Raw genomic sequence first — 19,740 nt, forward strand, 5'->3', positions numbered from 1 at the left:
TTCTGGTATGTTGTGAAGGGTTCTGGTATGTTGTGAAGGGTTCCGGTATGTTGTGAAGGGTTCTGATATGTTGTGAAGGGTTCTGGTATGTAGTGAAGGGTTCTGATATGTAGTGAAGGGTTCTGGTATGCTGTTTCTTTTTATTATTATTTTTTATTTCACCTTTATTTAACCAGGTAGGCCAGTTGAGAACAAGTTCTCATTTACAACCGCGACCTGGCCAAGATAAAGCAAAGCAGTGTGACAAAAACAACACAGAGGTACACATGGGATAAACAAACATACAGTCAATAACACAATAGAAAGAAATCCATATACAAATGTAGTAAGATTAGGGAGGTAAGGCAATAAATAGGCCATAGTGGCAAAATAATTACAATTTAGCATTAACACTGGAGTGATAGATGTGCAGATGTTGATGTGCAAGTAGAGATACTGGGGTGCAAAAGAGCAAAAATAAATAACAATATGGGGATGAGGTAGTTGGGTGGGCTATTTACAGGTGGGCTGTGTACAGGTGCAATGATCGGTACAGGTGCAAGCTGCTCTGACAGCTAATGCTTAAAGTTAGTGAGGGAGATAGTCTCCAGCTTCAGTGATTTTTGCAATTCGTTCCAGTCATTGGCAGCAGAGAACTGGAAGGAAAGGTGGCCAAAGTAGGTTTCATTACTCTACGTGTATATTATCCTCTGTTCCCCCCATGTCTGTGTGTGGTATTGTTCGTTCATTACGTGTGACGCTACAGGCTGGTTTTGCACCGGCTATTGTTGTAACCCGTGGTTTTGTTATTTGTACCTATTTTGTGTAATTTGTGCACTATAGCTTTTTTTCTTTGGCCGGAGTGTTGTGACGCAGTTGCATCCGGCTGTTTTCCTCTGCCTGAATAAAGTGTGCCTGTTCATGCATCTCTGCTCTCCTGCACCTGACTTCCTTCGACCACTTGCGCACACTCTGACAGAATACCACAACATCTTATCAAGTCAGCAGGAGCAGATAACCCTGTTGTAGGGGTCGAGGAGCGCGTCCGAGAGCACGCAGCGATGCTCCACCATCTCGGCGCTGGGAAAGACAGGGAGTCCCTCCAGCGCCTCCATCAGCACAACAGGGGTCGCCACTACTCGCCCCTCCTGCACCCGGTCCCAGTGGGATTCGTCTCGCCCTTCCCGGGGAGTATGATGGGACGGCGGCACGCTGCCAGGGTTTCCTGCTGCAGCTGGACCTGTACCTGGCGACCGTCTACCCGGCTCCTTCGGGACGTGAGAGGGTGTCCGCCCTGGTCTCGTGCCTCTCGGGGAAAGCCCTGGATTGGGCTAACGCCGTGTGGGTAGAAGGAGATGCGGCGCTGGACCACTTCGAGGAGTTCACCCGCCGCTTCCGGGTAGTCTTCGACCACCTGCCCGATGGTAGAGCGGCGGGTGAACGTCTCTTCCACTTGAGGCAGGGGACGAGGAGCGCCCAGGAGTTCGCCCTGGACTTTCGGACCCTGACCGCCGGAGCGGGATGGAACGACAGGGCCCTTATCGACCACTATCACTGCAGCCTGCGCGAGGATGTCCATTGGGAGTTGGCCTGCAGGGATACCACCCTCACCTTTGACCGGCTGGTGGACCTGTCCATTTGGCTGAATAACCTGCTGGCCACCCGCGGACGTTCAGAGAGGGCTCTGTCGGTTCCCTCTCCCAGCACCACCGCTCCGGTGCCTATGGAGCTGGGAGGTGCTGCGCTCAGGGTGGCCGGAGGAGGGGCCTTCACGTGCACCATCTGTGGCCGCAGAGGTCACACTGCCGGTCGGTGTCGGGTTGGTTCCTCTGGGGGTCGAGGCAGCAGGCAGGGCACTCTGGCGTCACCCCAGGTGAGCCTGCACCATTCTCATCCAGAGCCTTCTGTTGCACACCTGTTTTTGCATGTTAACTTTCCAGAGTTTTCCCCGCATTCCCAGCATAAGGCGCTCGTCGATTCAGGCACAGCTGGGAATTTTATCGACAGAGCATTCACCCATAGTTTAGGGATCCCTATTGTTCCAGTGGCCTTTCCCAGTTCACGCTCTGGACAGTCGACCATTAGGGTCCGGGTTGATTATTGAGGCCACCACTCCCCTGGGCATGGTGACGCAGGGGGATCACGAGGAGAGAATCAGTCTCTTCTTCATTGACTCTCCTGCGTTTCCCGTGGTGCTAGGCCTTCCCTGGTTAGCTTGTCATAAACTGCCAACCTGTATGCCCTGCAAACAAAATCATAAGAAAAGTTAGTCTGATACCGAAACTAAATCACAATATATTTTTTAATGAGCACGCCCCATTATTGGTTAGAATGAGATTTCATGAATCATGATGCTGTCTCTAGCCATTATCTGCCAGCCTGTATTGAGGGGCTCCTGAGAGGCGCAGCGGTCAAAGGCACTGCATCTCAGTAGTAGAGGTGTCACTACAGACCCTGGTACGATTCCAGGCTGTATCACAACCGACTGTGATTCGGAGTCCCATAGGGCGGTGCACAATTGGCCCAGCGTCGTTAGGGTTTGGCCAGGGTAGGCCATCATTGTAAGTAAGAATTTGTTCTTAACTGACTTGCCTAGTTAAATAAAGATAAAACACATTTTAAACATCTGACAGCATCCCCACTAACACCAGTTTGTGTTTGGCTACTCTGAACCTCTAGCTGAGGTGTTTCAGGCAGCATGTCTGTATTGTTACTGCTACGAGAACTCTTTGATCTGGGGCAACGATCGGCCCGAACATGAACGGCTTCAGTAGGTTTATTGGCTCCCTAACTAACATTATTTCATTCTCTGTAATAAACTCATTCTCAGACTCGGAGCTACTCTGTAAATTCAGCCAAAATGTTCTCTCCTGTCAGTGATGCAACAATGCCAATATGGCGATTTACAGTTAGTTAGCTGGCGTTCTAAATCCTAGTGTTTCCATTACCCTTTAAGACCACACCTCTGTTACCTGATTTCACAGATGATAATGGCCTTTTAGCATAAGTGCTGTTTGAAAAGACTGCCTGAAATGTCAGCCTGTTTTGGTAGAATGGAGTTTTGGCCTGCCTGGTAACATCACCAGGAGGTAAATTAGTTAATAGACCAATAAGAAAGAGTTCTAAATGTCTCTACCAATAACAAGTTTTCAGTTTTCCCTTCCCGACTCAGACCATTCCCTGGGCAGCTCGTGGCTGGGTTTCCCTTTGTAGTCTGAAAAAGTTTTCAAGCCCTGCCACATCCGACGAGCGTTAGAGCCGGTGTAGTAGGATGCAATCTTAATCCTGTATTGCTGCTCCTTGAAAGCGGCAGTTCTAACCTTTAGCTCGATGTGGATGTTGCCTGTAATCCATGGCTTCTGGTTGAGTGGTATACTCCTCAATGCCATTGGATAAATCCCGGAACATATTCAAGTCTGTGCTAGCAAAACAGTCCTGTAGCATCCGCGTCATCTGACCATTTCCGTATTGAGTGAGTCACTGGTACTTCCTACTTCAGTTTTTGCTTGCAAGCAGGAATCAGGAGGATAGAATTATTGTCAGATTTGCCAAATGGAGGGTGAGGGAGAGCTTTGAATGTGTCTCCTTGTGTGGAGTAAAGGTGGTCTAGAATTGTTTTCCCCTCTGGTTGCACATGTGACATCCTGGTAGAAATGAGGTAAAACGTATTTAAGTTTGCCTGCATTAAAGTCCCCGGCCACTAGGAGCGCCACTTCTGGATGAATATTTTCTTGTTGGCTTATAACCTTAATCAGCTGGTTGAGTGTTGTCTTAGTGCCAGCATCGTTTTTTGGTGGTAAATAGACGGCTACAAATAATATAGATGAGAACTTGATTGGTAGATATTGTGGTCTACAGCTTATCATAAGGTACTCTACCTCAGGCGAGCAATACCTCAATACCTCTGGACTTATTTAATATTAGACATCGCGCACCAGCTGTTATTGACAAATAGACACACATCCCCATCTTACCAGACGTATCTTCTCTGTCCTGCCAGTGCATGTAAAATCCCTCCAGCTCTATAATATCCGTATCGTCGTTCAGCCATGACTTTGTGAAACATAAGATATTACAGTTTTTAATGTCCTGTTGGTAGGATAGTCTTGATCGTATATCATCCATTTTGTTTTTCAATGATTGCACGTTGGCCAATAGAACGGATGGTAGTGGAGGTTGACTCACTCACCTACGAATTCTCAGAAGGCAGCCTGACCTCTGCCCCCTTTATCTCAGTTTTTTCTTCATGCAAATGACGGGGATTTGGCCCGTTCCCGAGAAAGCAGTATATCCTTTGCGTTGGACTTGTTAAAGAAAAAATCTTTGTCCAGTTCGAGGTGAGTAATCGCTGTTATTTTCGGTCATAAGAAAAAATACCTTATGGTAGCAGCAACATTATATACAAAATAACGTGAACAAATTAACAAAATAGCACAGTTGGTTAGGAGCCCTTTAAACGTCAGCCATCCCTTCCTGCGCCATCTGGCAGTTCGACGGACGCATTTGGGTTTGGTGGAAATCAGGAGAACGCTACTTGTCCCAATGCATAGTGCCAGCTACAATGTTTGGTGGAGGAGGAATAATGTTCTGGGGCTGTTTTTCATGGTTTGGGCCCCTTAGTTCCAGTGGAGGGAAATCTTAGCGCTACAGCATATAATGACATTCTAGACGATTCTGTGTTTCCAACTTTTTGGCCACAGTTTGGGTATGGCCCTTTCCTGTTTCAGCATGACAATGCCCCCATGCACAAAGCGAGGTCCGTATAGAAATGGTTTGTCGAGATCCGTGTGGAAGAACTTGACTGGCTTGCACAGAGCCCTGACCTCAACCCCATCGAACACTTTTGGGATGAATTGGAACTCTGACTGCGAGCCAGGCCTAATCACCCAACATCAGTACCTGACCTCACTAATGCTCTTGTTCCTGAATGGAAACTAGTCCTCGCAGCAATGTTTCCATCATCTAGTGGACAGCCTTCCCAGAAGAGTGGAGGCTGTTATGGCAGCAAAGGGGGGAACAACTCCATTTTAATGTCCATGATTTTGAATGAGATGTTGGACAAACAGGTGTCCACATACTTATTGTCATGTAGTGTACGTACATGAAAGCAGTGAAAAGTGACAAGGCATCAGGATAGATAATAATAAGGTATTTGAGGTAGATATGTACATGAAGGCAGGGTAAAGTGACTAGGCGTAAGGATAGATAATAATACGGTATTTGAGGTAGATATGTACATGAAGGCAGGGTAAAGTGACTAGGCATCAGGATAGATAATAAGGTATTTGAGGTAGATATGTACATGAAGGCAGGGTAAAGTGACTAGACGTCAGGATAGATAATAATAAGGTATTTGAGGTAGATGGGTACACGAAGGCAGGGTAAAGTGACTAGGCGTAAGGATAGATAAGAATAAGGTATTTGAGGTAGATATGTACATGAAGGCAGGGTACAGTGACTAGGCATCAGGATAGATAATAATGAGGTAGATATGTCCATGAAGGCAGAGTAAAAGTGACTAGGTATCAGGATAGATAATAATAAGGTATTTGAGGTAGATATGTCCATGAAGGCAGGGTAAAGTGACTAGGCATCAGGATAGATAATAATAAGGTATTTGAGGTAGATATGTACATGAAGGCAGGGTAAAGTGACTAGGCATAAGGAGAGATAATAATTAGGTATTTGAGGTAGATATGTACATGAAGGCAGGGTAAAGTGACTAGGCGTCAGGATAGATAATAATAAGGTATTTGAGGTAGATATGTACATGAAGGCAGGGTAAAGTGACTAGGCATCAGGATAGATAATAATGAGGTAGATATGTCCATGAAGGCAGGGTAAAGTGACTAGACATCAGGATAGATAATAATAAGGTATTTGAGGTAGATATGTCCATGAAGCAGGGTAAAGTGACTAGGCATCAGGATAGATAATAATAAGGTAGATATGTCCATGAAGGCAGGGTAAAGTGACTAGGCATCAGGATAGATAATAACGAGGTAGATATGTCCATGAAGGCAGGGTAAAGTGACTAGACATCAGGATAGATAATAATAAGGTATTTGAGGTAGATATGTCCATGAAGCAGGGTTAAGTGACTAGGCATCAGGATAGATAATAATAAGGTAGATATGTCCATGAAGGCAGGGTAAAGTGACTAGGCATCAGGATAGATAATAATGAGGTAGATATGTCCATGAAGGCAGGGTAAAGTGACTAGGCGTCAGGATAGATAATAATAAGGTATTTGAGTTAGATATGTCCATGAAGGCAGGGTAAAGTGACTAGGCATCAGGATAGATAATAATAAGGTATTTGAGGTAGATATGTACATGGAGGCAGGGTAAAGTGACTAGGCGTAAGGAGAGATAATAATTAGGTATTTGAGGTAGATATGTACATGAAGGCAGGGTAAAGTGACTAGGCGTCAGGATAGATAATAATAAGGTATTTGAGGTAGATATGTACATGAAGGCAGGATAAAGTGACTAGGCATCAGGATAGATAATAATGAGGTAGATATGTCCATGAAGGCAGGGTAAAGTGACTAGGCATCAGGATAGATAATAATGAGGTAGATATGTCCATGAAGGCAGGGTAAAGTGACTAGGCGTCAGGATAGATAATAATAAGGTATTTGAGGTAGATATGTCCATGAAGGCAGGGTAAAGTGACTAGGCATCAGGATAGATAATAATAAGGTAGATATGTCCATGAAGGCAGGGTAAAGTGACTAGGCATTAGGATAGATAATAATGAGGTAGATATGTCCATGAAGGCATGGTAAAGTGACTAGGCATCAGGATAGATAATAATACAAGTAAAAATAAAGAACCCAGTAGCAGCAGCAGATGATGAGTGTAAAAGTGTGTGTAGTGTGTGTGCGTATGTAGTGTATGTGAATGTGTGTGGGTTTTGTGTGGGAGTGTCTATTGAAATGTGTGTGAGTGATTGTGTATATGCTGTCAGGGTTTTGGACAGCCACCTCGCAATAGAAATAGGTGTATGAACAATGAATTTGTACTATATTAATTTAACAATATGCTTGTTATTGCGTTGGATTGAATTAGAACAAATCATGATGTAAATAAATGTCCCAAGTTTGGAGACGTAACTGTTTTTGTAAATTGTTGTTTTTGAGGTGGGATTGCAGTTGTGGTAGCCTAGCACTTTTAAGAGCGTTGGGTCAGTAAAAGGTCGCTGCTTCAAATCCCTGAGCTGGCATGGTGGAAAAATCTGCTGTTCTTCACTTAAGCAAGGCAGTTAACCCCCAACAACAACAACTGCTCCCCGGGCGCCGATGACATTGATGTCGATTAAGGCAGCCTCCCGCACCTCTCAGATTCAAAGGGGTTGTGTTAAATGCGTTAAACACTTTTCAGTTGAATGCATTCAGTTGTGCAAATGACTAGATATCCCTTTTGTTTCCATTCCCAATTTGCATTACTTCTGAAGAATCACCCATTTGGCCATATATAGATTCTCTCTGACTCTTTTCCCGCTCTCTCTTCAGGCTGGTATGATCCGGACAGACTCAGATGAGTACTTCATTGAGCCGTTGGAGAGAGGGACTCAGGAACATGAGGACCAGGGCAGAGTCCATGTTGTCTACAGGAGATCTGCTGTTCTACAGGCCCCCTCTGACATCTCACTGGACTACCAGCTGGAAGGTGAGCTGTGTGTTTGGTTGTGTGTGAATGGTAGTATATATATATAGTATATATATATATATATATATATATATATATATAATATATATATATATATATATATACTACCATTCAAAAGTTTGGGGTCACTTAGCAATTTCCTTGATTTTGAAAGAAACACCATTTTTCGGTCCATTAAAATAACATCAAATTGATCAGAAATACAGTGTAGACATTATTAATGTTGTAAATGACTATTGTAGCTAGAAACGGCAGATTCTTTTTAATGGAATATATACATAGGCGTACAGAGGTTCATTATCAGCAACCATCACTCCTTTCCAATGGCACGTTGTGTTAGATAATCCACGTTTATCATTTTAAAAGGCTAATTGATCATTAGAAAACCCTTTTGCAATTATGTTAGCACAGCTGAAAACTGTTATCCTGATTAAAGAAGCAATAAAACTGGCCTTCTTTAGACTAGTTGAGTATCTGGAGCATCGGCATTTGTGGGTTCGATTACAGGCTCAAAATGGCCAGAAACAAAATACTTTCTTCTGAAACTCGTCAATCTATTCTTGTTCTAAGAAATGAAGGTTCATTTTCCCTGTGGCTCAGTTGGTAGAGCATGGTGTTTGCAATGGTGTTTGCAATGCCAGGGTTGTGGGTTCGATTCCCACGGGGGGCCAGTACGAAGAAAAAAATGATAATTATGAATTGAAATGTATGAAATGTATGCATTCACTACTGTAAGTCGCTCTGGATAAGAGCGTCTGCTAAATGACTAAAATGTAAAAATGTAAATATTCCATAAAAAATCAGCTGTTTAGAGCTACAATAGTCATTTACAACATTAACAATGTCTACACTGTATTTCTGATTAATTTGATGTTATTTTAATGGACAAAACATTTGCTTTTCTTTCAAAAACAAGGACATTTCTAAGTGACCCCAAACTTTTGAACGGTAGTGCGTGTATGTATATTGTATAATTTAGCAGACGCTTTTAACCAGTGACTTACATTCCTGCGTGCATCATTTTTTTACTTGTGGATGGTGCCGGGAATTGAACCCACTATCCTGGCATTGCAGGTGTGTGTGTGTTTGTGTGTGTAAAACTACAGCTGAATAGTTAATGAAGCACCCAGAGTAGTCTGCATCACTCACCTGACATCTGCTGATGTTATAATGAGTCTGTTAGAGGTATGGTAGAAGTCTGTCATGTAGGTGGGTGTGAGTGGTTAGCCAGCCTACTATTCCATGTAGATAGACTACTTTTCCATTGAGATGGGTGTGATTGGATTGGCAGCCTACTAGTCCATGTATATGGGTGTGGGTTAATGAGTGTTTAGCCAGCCTACTGTTCCATGTAGATGGGTGTGAGTGGTTAGCCAGCCTACTGTTCCATGTAGATGGGTGTGAGTGGTTAGCCAGCCTACTATTCCATGTAGATTGCTGTGAGTGGTTAGCCAGCCTACTATTCCATGTAGGTGGTTTGAGTGGTTAGCCAGCCTACTATTCCATTTAATTAATTGTTCAGCAGTCTTATGGCTTGGAGGTAGAAGCTGTTGAAGAACCTTTTGGTCCTAGACTTGGCGATCCGGTACCGCTTGCCGTGCGGTAGCAGAGAAAACAGTCTATAACTTGGGTGACTGGAGTCTCTGACAATTTTATGGGCTTTCCTCTGACACCGCCTATTGTATAGGTCCTGGATGGCAGGAAGCTTGGCCCCAGTGATGTACTGGGCCGTTCGCACTACGCTCTGTAGCTCTTTACGGTCAGATGCCGAGCAGTTGCCATACCAGGCGCTGATGCAACCGGTCAGGATGCTCTCGATGGTGCAGCTGTAGAACCTTTTGGGGATCTGGGAGCTCATGCCAAATCTTTTCAGTCTCTTGAGGGGGAAAAGGTTTTGTCGTGCCCTCTTCACGACTGTCTTGGTATGTTTGGACCATGAATATTTCGCTAACCGCACATAGCCCCTGTGTGGTTAGCCATCCTACTATTCCATGTAGGTGGTTGTGAGTGGTTAGCCAGCCTACTATTCCATGTTGATGGTTGTGAGTGGTTAACCAGCCTACTATTCCATGTTGATGGTTGTGAGTGGGTAACCAGCCTACTATTCCATGTTGATGGGTGTTGGTTAGTGATTGGTTAGCCAGTCTACTATTCCATGTTGATGGTTGTGAGAGGTTAACCAGCCTACTATTCCATGTTGATGGTTGTGATTGGTTAGCCAGCCTACTATTCCATGTAGATGGGTGTTGGTTAGTGATTGGTTAGCCAGTCTACTATTCCATGTAGATGGTGTAATTGGTTAGCCAACCTACTATTCCATGTTGATGGTTGTGAGAGGTTAGCCAGCCTACTATTCCATGTAGATGGGTGTTGGTTAGTGATTGGTTAGCCAGTCTACTATTCCATGTAGATGGTGTGATTGGTTAGCCAGCCTACTATTCCATGTGGATGGTGTGATTGGTTAGCCAGCCTACTATTCCATGTAGATGGGTGTTGGTTAGTGATTGGTTAGCCAGTCTACTAGTCCATGTAGATGGTGTGATTGGTTAGCCAGCCTACTATTCCATGTGGATGGTGTGATTGGTTAGCCAGCCTACTATTCCATGTAGATGGGTGTTGGTTAGTGATCGGTTAGCCAGCCTACTATTCCATGTAGATGGTGTGATTGGCTAGCCAGCCTACTATTCCATGTAGATGGTGTGATTGGTTAGCCAGCCTACTATTCCATGTAGATGGAATACTACCAAACAGCATATTGTCACAACAGCTATCGATCACCACTCTGTTCCCTCGTCCCAGTGCTCCATACTGCCAAACAATATATTGTCAGTACAGCTAGGAGTCATTACTCTGTCCCCAAATTCCAGGGCTCCATACTGCCAAACCACATATTGTCACAACAGCTAGTGATCCCCACTCTGTTCCCTCGTCACAGTGCTCCTTACTGGCATCAGCATATTTTCACAACATCAAGGGATAATCACTCTGTTTCCATGTCCTATGGCTCTATAATGCCATCAACATATTTACACAACAGCTAGGGATCACCACTCTGTTTCCTCGTCCCAGGACTCCATACTCCCATCAACATACTGTCACAATAGCTAGGGATCACCACTGTGTTCCCTCATCCAAGGGCTCCACACTGCTATTAACATATTGACACAACAGCTTGGGATCACCACTCCTTTCCCTTGTCCAAAGGCTCCATACTGCCAAACAACATATTGACACAGCAGCTTGGGTACACCACTCCTTTCCCTCATCCCAGGGCTCAATACTGCCAAACAGCATATTGTCTGTATGTTGCATGACAGTACTTGTGGTCTATGCCTGGGTCCTGCAGATTGCCTAATGCCAACATGTTTGAAAAACATATCTAGCTAGCTAGCTAGCGAGTCTAACTAGGTAGCTAGCTCGCGAAGGACAACTACCATCTTGTTTTTGAGAATGCAAGGGGCCATACCAAGTATTGGAGTCAAAAGGGCAAAGGACTAATGTTATCAAGCAAGCCAAGCCAAGCTATTTTCCGTGAATGCAACGCTTTGAAAATCAAAATGTATTATTTAACTTTTTTTCCCACAAGTGTGATAGCTAGCTAATATAGCTACCAACTTAGCTTGCTAGCTTTCATCAGATTGATATCCAATCTTTTATCAGGCAGAGAAATTCACGGGAAGGCCGTTAGCTCACATTAGATAGCTAGTTTTAACGTTATATAACAATGTAGCCTACCTTACATTGCTTACTTTCTGGCTAACAACCTAAACACTTTATTTCAATATAAAATTAGATTTATAACCAATGTATCACATTTTTACATGTTCTGAAGACATTGTAAGATAGAACTGATGTATCTTCTTTTAAATTTTGAACATAGCTGTTATCGCATTCCAATATCAGTGTCAAATTTGCTGCAACCTAGAGGGGATGTTGATTGCTGACTGATTTATCACATCACTCCCAGGCGACTACCTATGAGAGTTTAGGTTTCTGGAAAATGTTGTTATAATCTAGAATAAATACTGCATTCTAGCCGGAGGGGTCTCCAAGAACACCTCTATACACAAACACAGCTATCTAAAATCTAAAGTTAAGACATAGCTGTTGGCTAGCTAACCACCCAAATGAAAGTTAGCTGTCAACTAGCTAACCACCTAAATAAAAACTTAACAACTTAACTTAAAAGTTAGCGGTCAGTGAAAAGTTTACAGCTAACCGTCTGTTCATCCTTCCTCTCCAGAACCGGAAATAGAGCTGTCCCTGCCAGGTGTCCCAGGGATTCTAGACCAGTTGTCCCTGACAGGTGTCCCAGGGATTCTAGACCAGTTGTCCCTGCCAGGTGTCCCAGGTATTCTAGACCAGGTGTCCCGGCAGGTGAACCAAGCGGTGAGGAAGCGACGCCACGCCGGAGATGACGACTACAACATTGAAGTTCTTCTGGGTGTCGACTACTCCGTGGTGCGTTTCCACGGCAAGGAGCATGTGCAGAACTACCTGCTGACCCTCATGAACATTGTAAGTCACTTCTTCTCTTATCTAACTCTAACCCTCATTGTTTGTCACTTCTCTTTACTTTCTCCTCCTGATACATTTAGCTCTGTGTACAGTGCCTTGCAAAAGTATTCACCCCCTTGGTGTTTTTCCTATTCTGGTACATTACAACCTGTAGTTTAAATGTATTTTTATTTGGATTTCATGTAATGGACATACACAAAATAGTCCAAATTGGTGAAGTGAAATGAAAAAAAGAACTTGTTTCAAAAAAAAGAAAATGTAAAACTGAAAAGTGGTGCGTGCATATGTATTCACCCCCTTTGCTATGAGGCCCCTAAATAAGATCTGGTGCAACCAATTTTTTTTTAACCTTTATTTAACTAGGCAGATCAGTGAAGAACAAATTGTTATTTTCAATGATGGCCTAGGAACAGTGGGTTAACTGCCTTGTTCAGAGGCAGAACAACAGATTTTGTACCTTGTCAGCTTGGGGATTTGATCTTGCAACCTTTCGGTTACTAGCCCAACGCTCCAACCACTAGGCTACCTGCCACCCCAATTACCTTCAGAAGTCACATAATTAATTAAATAAAGTCCACCTGTGTGCAATCTAAGTGTCACATGATCTGTCACATGATCTCAGTATATATATATATATATATATATATACCTGTTCTGAAAGGGCCCCAGTCTGCAACACCACTGAGCAAGCGGCACCACAAAGCAAGCGGCACCATGAAAACCAAGGAGCTCTCCAAACAGGTCAGGGACAAAGTTGTGAAGTACAGATCAGGGTTGGGTTATAGAAACATATACAAAACATTGAACATCCCACGGAGCACCATTAAATCCATTATTAAAAAATGGAAAGAACATGGCACCACAACAAACCTGCCAAGAGAGGGCTGCCCACCAAAACGCATGGACCAGGCAAGGAGGGCATTAATCAGAGAGGCAACAAAGAGACCAAAGAAAACCCTGAAGGAGCTGCAAAGGTCCACAGCAGAGATTGGATTATCTGTCCATAGGGCCACGTTAAGCCGTACACTCCACAGAGCCACTTTAAGCCGTACACTCCACAGAGCTGGGCTTTACAGAAGAGTGGCCAGAAAAAAACATTGCTTAAAGAAAAAAAGAAACAAACACGTTTGGTGTTCGCCAAAAGACATAGGGGAGACTCCTCAAACATATGGAAGAAGGTACTCTGGTCAGATGAGACTAAAAGTTATCTTTTTGGCCATCAAGGAAAATGCTATGTCTGGCACAAACCCAACACCTCTCATCAACCTGAGATTACCATCTCCACGGCCATCTCCACAGTGAAGCATGGTGGTGGCAGCATCATACTGTGGGGATGTTTTTCATTGGCAGGGACTGGGAAACTGGTCAGAATTGAAGAAATGATGGATGGCACTAAATACAGGGACATTCGTGAGGGAAACCTGTTTCAGTCTTCCAGAGATTTGAGACTGGGATGGAGGTTCACCTTCCAGCAGGACAATGACCCTAAGCATACTGCTAAAGCAACACTCAAGTGGTTTAAGGGGAAACATTTAAATGTCTTGGAATGGCCCAGACCTCAATCCAATTGAGAATCTATGGTATGACTTAAAGATTGCTGTACACCAACAGGAAGCCATCCAACTTGAAGGAGCTGGAGCAGTTTTTCCTTGAAGAATGGGCAAAAATCCCAGTGGCTAGATGTGCCAAGCTTATAGAGACATATCCCAAGAGACTTGCAGCTATAATTGCTGCAAAAGGTGGCTCTACAAAGTATTGACTTTGGGGGTTGAATAGTTATGCACGCTCAAGTTTACTTATTTCTTGTTTGTATCACAAGAAAAAAATATTTTGCATCTTCAAAGTGGTAGGCATGCCAAGGGGGGTGAATATTTTCGCAAGGCACTGTGTATCTCTAGTCCCTGTTTCCTCTTTTTCCTTCTGCTAAACTATTTACTGCGTTACTTTTTTAAATTGTACCTTTTTTTGCTTCAGTTTATTTAGTAAATATTTTCTTAAGAAAATATAGTTAAAACTGCATCGTTGGTTAAGGGCTTGTCAGTAAGCTTTTCACGGTAAGGTCTACCTGTTGTATTCGGCACATTTTACACATTTATATCTAGTTCCTGTTTCCTCTGTTTCCTCCTGCTAAGCTGAGGTCTGTATATATCTCTTTCCTCTGTTTCCTCCTGCTAAGCTGAGGTCTGTGTATATCTCTAGTTCCTGTTTCCTCCTGCTAAGCTGAGGTTTGTGTAAATCTCTAGTTCCTGTTTCCTCCTGCTAAATTGAAGTCTGTAACAGTACCAGTCAAAGTTTGGACACACCTACTCATTCCATCTGTTTTCTTTATTTTTACTATTTTCTACATTGGAGAAAAGTAGTGAAGACATCAAAATGATGAAATAAGACATATGGAATCATGTAGTAACCACAAAAGTGTTACATAAATCAAAATATTTTATATTTGAGATTCTTCAAAGTAGCCACCCTTTGCCTTGATGACAGCTTTGCACACTCTTGGCATTCTCTCAACCAGCTTCACCTGTAATGCTTTTCCAACAGTCTTGAAGGAGTCCCCACATATGCTGAGCACTTGTTGGCTGTTTTTCTTTCACTCTGCAGTCCAACTCATCCAAAACCATCTCAAATTGGTTGAGGTTGGGTGATTGTGGAGGCCAGTTCATCTGATGCAGTACTCCATCACTCTTCTTCTTGGTCAAATAGCCCTTACACAGGCTCCCGAGTGGTGCAGCGGTCCCATAGAGCCGTGAACATTTTCCCCAGCGTCGTCCTGGTTTGGCCGGGGTAGGCCGTCATTGTCAATAAGAATTTGTTCTTAACTGACTTGCCTAGTTAAAGAAAGATTAATTAAAACATTTAAAAAAAAATAAAAAATACACAGCCTGGAGGTGTGTTGGATCATTGACCTATTGAAAAACAAATGATAGTCCCACTAAGCGCAAACCAGATGGAATGGACCGTGACACACAGCAGAGTAGGGCTAGGTTCCTTTATGACCATGACCCACAAGGCTAGCTTCCTTTATGGCCATGACCCGCCAGGCTAGCTTCCTTTAAGACCATGCTCCACAAGGCTAGCTTCCTTTATGACCATGACCCATAGCAGAGTAGGGCTAGCTTCCTTTATGACCATGACCCATAGCAGAGTAGGGCTAGCTTCCTTTACAACCATGACCCATAGCATTGTAGGGCTAGCTTCCTTTATGACCATGACCCCACAAGTCTAGCTTCCTTTACAACCATGACCCATAGCAGAGTAGGGTTAGCTTCCTTTATGACCATGACCCACAGCGGAGTAGAGCAAGCTTACTTTAGGACCATGCCCCACAAGGCTAGCTTCCTTTATGACCATGACACACAGCAGAGTAGAGCTAGCTTCCTTTGTGTCCATGACCCACAGCAGAGTAGGGCTAGCTTCCTTTATGACCATGACCCATAGCAGAGTAGGGCTAGCTTCCTTTATGGCCATGACCCACAAGGCTAGCTTCCTTTATGACCATGACCCACAAGGCTAACTTCCTTTATGACCATGACCCACAGTAGAGTAGAGCTAGCTTCCTTTATGACCGTGACACATAGCAGAGTGGGGCTAGCTTCCTTTATGACCATGACCCACAGCAGAGTAGAGCTAGCTTACTTCAGGACCATGCCCCACAAGGCTAGCTTCCTTTATGACCATGACCCACAGTAGAGTAGAGCTAGCTTCCATTAGTACCATGACCCATAGCAGAGTAGGGCTAGCCTCCTTTATGACCATGACCCACAGCAGAGTAGGGCTAGCTTCCTTTAGTACCATGACCCATAGCAGAGTAGGGCTAGCTTTATTCATGACCATGACCCATAGCAGAGTAGGGCTAGCTTTATTTATGACCATGACCCATAGCAGAGTAGGGCTAGCTTCCTTTATGACCATGACCCATAGCAGTATAGGGCTAACTTCCTTTATGACAATGACCCACAGTAGAGTAGAGCTAGCTTCCATTAGTACCATGACCCATAGCAGAGTAGGGCTAGCCTCCTTTATGACCATGACCCACAGCAGAGTAGGGCTAGCTTCCTTTAGTACCATGACCCATAGCAGAGTAGGGCTAGCTTTATTCATGACCATGACCCATAGCAGAGTAGGGCTAGCTTTATTTATGACCATGACCCATAGCAGAGTAGGGCTAGCTTCCTTTATGACCATGACCCATAGCAGTATAGGGCTAACTTCCTTTATGACAATGACCCACAGTAGAGTAGAGCTAGCTTCCATTAGTACCATGACCCATAGCAGAGTAGGGCTAGCTTCCTTTATGACCATGACCCATAGCAGTATAGGGCTAACTTCCTTTATGACCATGACCCACAGCAGAGTAGAGCTAGCTTCCTTTATGACCATGACCCACAGCAGAGTAGGGCTAGCTTCCTTTAGTACCATGACCCATAGCAGAGTAGGGCTAGCTTTATTCATGACCATGACCCATAGCAGAGTAGGGCTAGCTTTATTTATGACCATGACCCATAGCAGAGTAGGGCTAACTTCCTTTATGACCATGACCCAGAGCAGAGTAGAGCTAGCTTCCTTTATGACCATGACCGAGAGCAGAGTAGAGCTAGCTTCCATTAGTACCATGACCCATAGCAGAGTAGGGCTAACTTCCTTTATGACCATGACCCACAGCAGAGTAGAGCTAGCTTCCATTAGTACTATGACACACAGCAGAGTAGACCTGTTTACTATATTATTGTTATACACTGGTCCTAGCTGGTGAGGTGTTTGTTGCTTTTATGTATTTAGTTTAGTTTTTGTGCTTTTGCTCTGTGTCTGCGTGCTATGTGTTGCTCTGTCTATCTGTATGCTACGTGTTGCTTGTCCTATGTTGCTCTGACTGTCTGTCTGCGTGTTGCTTGTCCTATGTTTGTCTGTCTGTCTGGTACGGTGCATTCGGAAAGTATTCAGAACCCTTTACTTTTTCCACATTTTGTTACGTTATAGCCTTATTCGAAAATGTATTAAATAAAACAACATATCCTCATCAAATCCTCAGAAATGTTAGCTAATTTATAAAAAATTAAAAACAGAAATACCTTATTTACATAAGTATTCAGACGCAATGCTATGAGACTCAAAATTGAGCTCAGGTGCATCCTTTCCATTGAGATGTGTCTACCACTTGATTGGAGTCCACCTGTGGTAAATTCAATTGATTGGACATTATTTGGAAAAGCACACACCTGTCTATAAGGCCCCACAATTGACAGTGCATGTCAGAGCAAAAACCAGGTCGAAGGAATTGTCCTAGAGCTCCGAGACAGTATTGTTTTGAAGCACAGATCTGGGGAAGGGTAATAAAACATTTCTCCAGAATTGAAGGTCCCCAAGAACACAGTGGCCTCCATCACAGTGGCTCCCGAGTGGTGCAGCGGTCTAAGGCACTGCATCTCAGTGCTTGAGGCGTCACTACAGAGACCCTGGTTCAAATCCAGTCTGCATCACAGCTGGCCGGGATTGGGAGTCCCATAGGGCAGCGCACAATTGAAACAGTGCTGTTTGGCCAGTGTAGGCCATTATTGTAAATAAGAATTGGTTCTTAATTTAAAACCTCTTAGCGCGCGGATCCCTCTAGCGGGGTCAAATTCGACAACATCTGGTGAAATCGGAGCGCACAAAATCGTAATATTAAACATTCATGAAAATACAAGTGTCATACATGATTCTTTAGCTTAGAATGTTGGTAATCAAACCTCGTTGTCCGATTTACAATAGGCTTTGCGGCGAAACTATAGCATTCGATTATCTGAGGACAGCGCCTCACAGCAACATGTTTTCAAACCAGCACAGACGTCACAAAATCATAAATAGCAATAAAATAAATCACTTACCTTTGAAGATCTTCCTCTGTTTGCAATCCCAAAGGTCCCAGCTACAGAATGAATGGTCGTTTTGTTCAATAACGTCCTTCTTTATATCCCAAAAAGTCAGTTTAGTAGGTGTCATTGAGTTCAGTAATCCACCCATTCAACATGCAGACAAAGAAGTCCCAAAAGTTACCGGTAAAGTTTATCCAAACAAGTCAAACGATGTTTCTAATTAATCCTCAGGTAGTCTAATATCTAAATAAACGACAATATTTCATACGGAGAATAGTATGTTCAATAGGGAAGGAAAATAACGAAGTGCGCACCCTCGTTCATGCGTGCAAAGAGACTACTTTTGCTTTAGTGCTCCAAATAGATAATCTACTATTCCTCGTTTGGTGTTTCAAAAAACAAGCCTGAAGCCATGTATAAAGACTGTTGACATCCAGTGGAAGCCATAGGAACTGCAATCTGGGAGGCGGAAGTCATCGTTTTCAATAGCTTCACATTTGAATTGGATGGGAGCTCAAAAAAAAAAAAAAATCAGGTTGGATTTTTGTTGGGTTTTTGCCTGCTATATCAGTTCTGTTATACTCACAGACATTCTTTTAACAGTTTTAGAAACTTTAGAGTGTTTTCTATCCAATGCTACCAAGTACAGTGAGGGAAAAAAGTATTTGATCCCCTGCTGACTTTGTATGTTTGCCCACTGACAAAGAAATGATCAGTCTATAATTTTAATGGTAGGTTTATTTGAACAGTGAGAGACAGAATAACAACAAAAAAATCCTGAAAAATGCATGTCAAAAATGTTATAAAATGATTTGCATTTTAATGAGGGAAATAAGTATTTGACCCCTCCGCAAAACATGACTTAGTACCTGGTGGCAAAACCCTTGTTGGCAATCACAGAGGTCAGACGTTTCTTGTAGTTGGCTACCAGGTTTGCACACATCTCAGGAGGGATTTTGTCCCACTCCTCTTTGCAGATCTTCTCCAACTCATTAAGGTTTCGAGGCTGACGTTTGGCAACTCGAACCTTCAGCTGCCTCCACAGATTTTCTATGGTATTAAGGTCTGGAGACTGGCTAGGCCACTCCAGGACCTTAATGTGCTTCTTCTTGAGCCACTCCTTTGTTGCCTTGGCCGTGTGTTCTGGGTCAATGTCATGCTGGAATACCAATCCACGACCCATTTTCAATGCCCTGGCTGAGGGAAGGAGGTTCTCACCCAAGATTTGACGGTACCTGGCCCCGTCCATCGTCCCTTTGATGCGGTGAAGTTGTCCTGTCCCCTTAGCAGAAAAACACCCCCAAAGCATAATGTTTCCACCTCCATGTTTGACGATGGGGATGTTGTTCTTGGGGTCATAGGCAGCATTCCTCCTCCTCCAAACACGGCGAGTTGAGTTGATGCCAAAGAGCTCCATTTTGGTCTCATCTGACCACAACACTTTCACCCAGTTGTCCTCTGAATCATTCAGATGTTCATTGGAAAACTTCAGATGGGCATGTCTATGTGCTTTCTTGAGCAGGGGGACTTTGCGGGCGCTGCTGGATTTCAGTCCTTCACAGCGTAGTGTGTTACCAATTGTTTTCTTGGTGACTATGGTCCCAGCTGCCTTGAGATCATTGACAAGATCCTCCTGTGTAGTTCTGGGCTGATCCCTCACCGTTCTCATGATCATTGCAACTCCACGAGGTGAGATCTTGCATGGAGCCCCAGGCCGA

At 43.7% G+C, this 19,740-nt stretch overlaps 1 protein-coding gene across 1 annotated transcript in view; it reads left to right on the forward strand.

Annotated features, from left to right (window-relative positions):
* Positions 1-19,740, forward strand: part of adamts3 (ADAM metallopeptidase with thrombospondin type 1 motif, 3) — a 435,600-nt gene that overhangs the window by 233,295 nt on the left and 182,565 nt on the right. Inside the window, exons 4-5 of the mRNA XM_045695469.2 lie at positions 7,496-7,652; positions 11,896-12,170. Of these exons, the coding sequence (XP_045551425.1) occupies positions 7,496-7,652; positions 11,896-12,170 (432 nt within the window). The remainder of the gene's footprint in view (positions 1-7,495; positions 7,653-11,895; positions 12,171-19,740) is intronic.

This window comes from Salmo salar, chromosome 15 (assembly GCF_965601325.2).
Source record: "Salmo salar chromosome 15, fSalSal1, whole genome shotgun sequence".
NCBI lineage: Eukaryota > Metazoa > Chordata > Actinopteri > Salmoniformes > Salmonidae > Salmo > Salmo salar.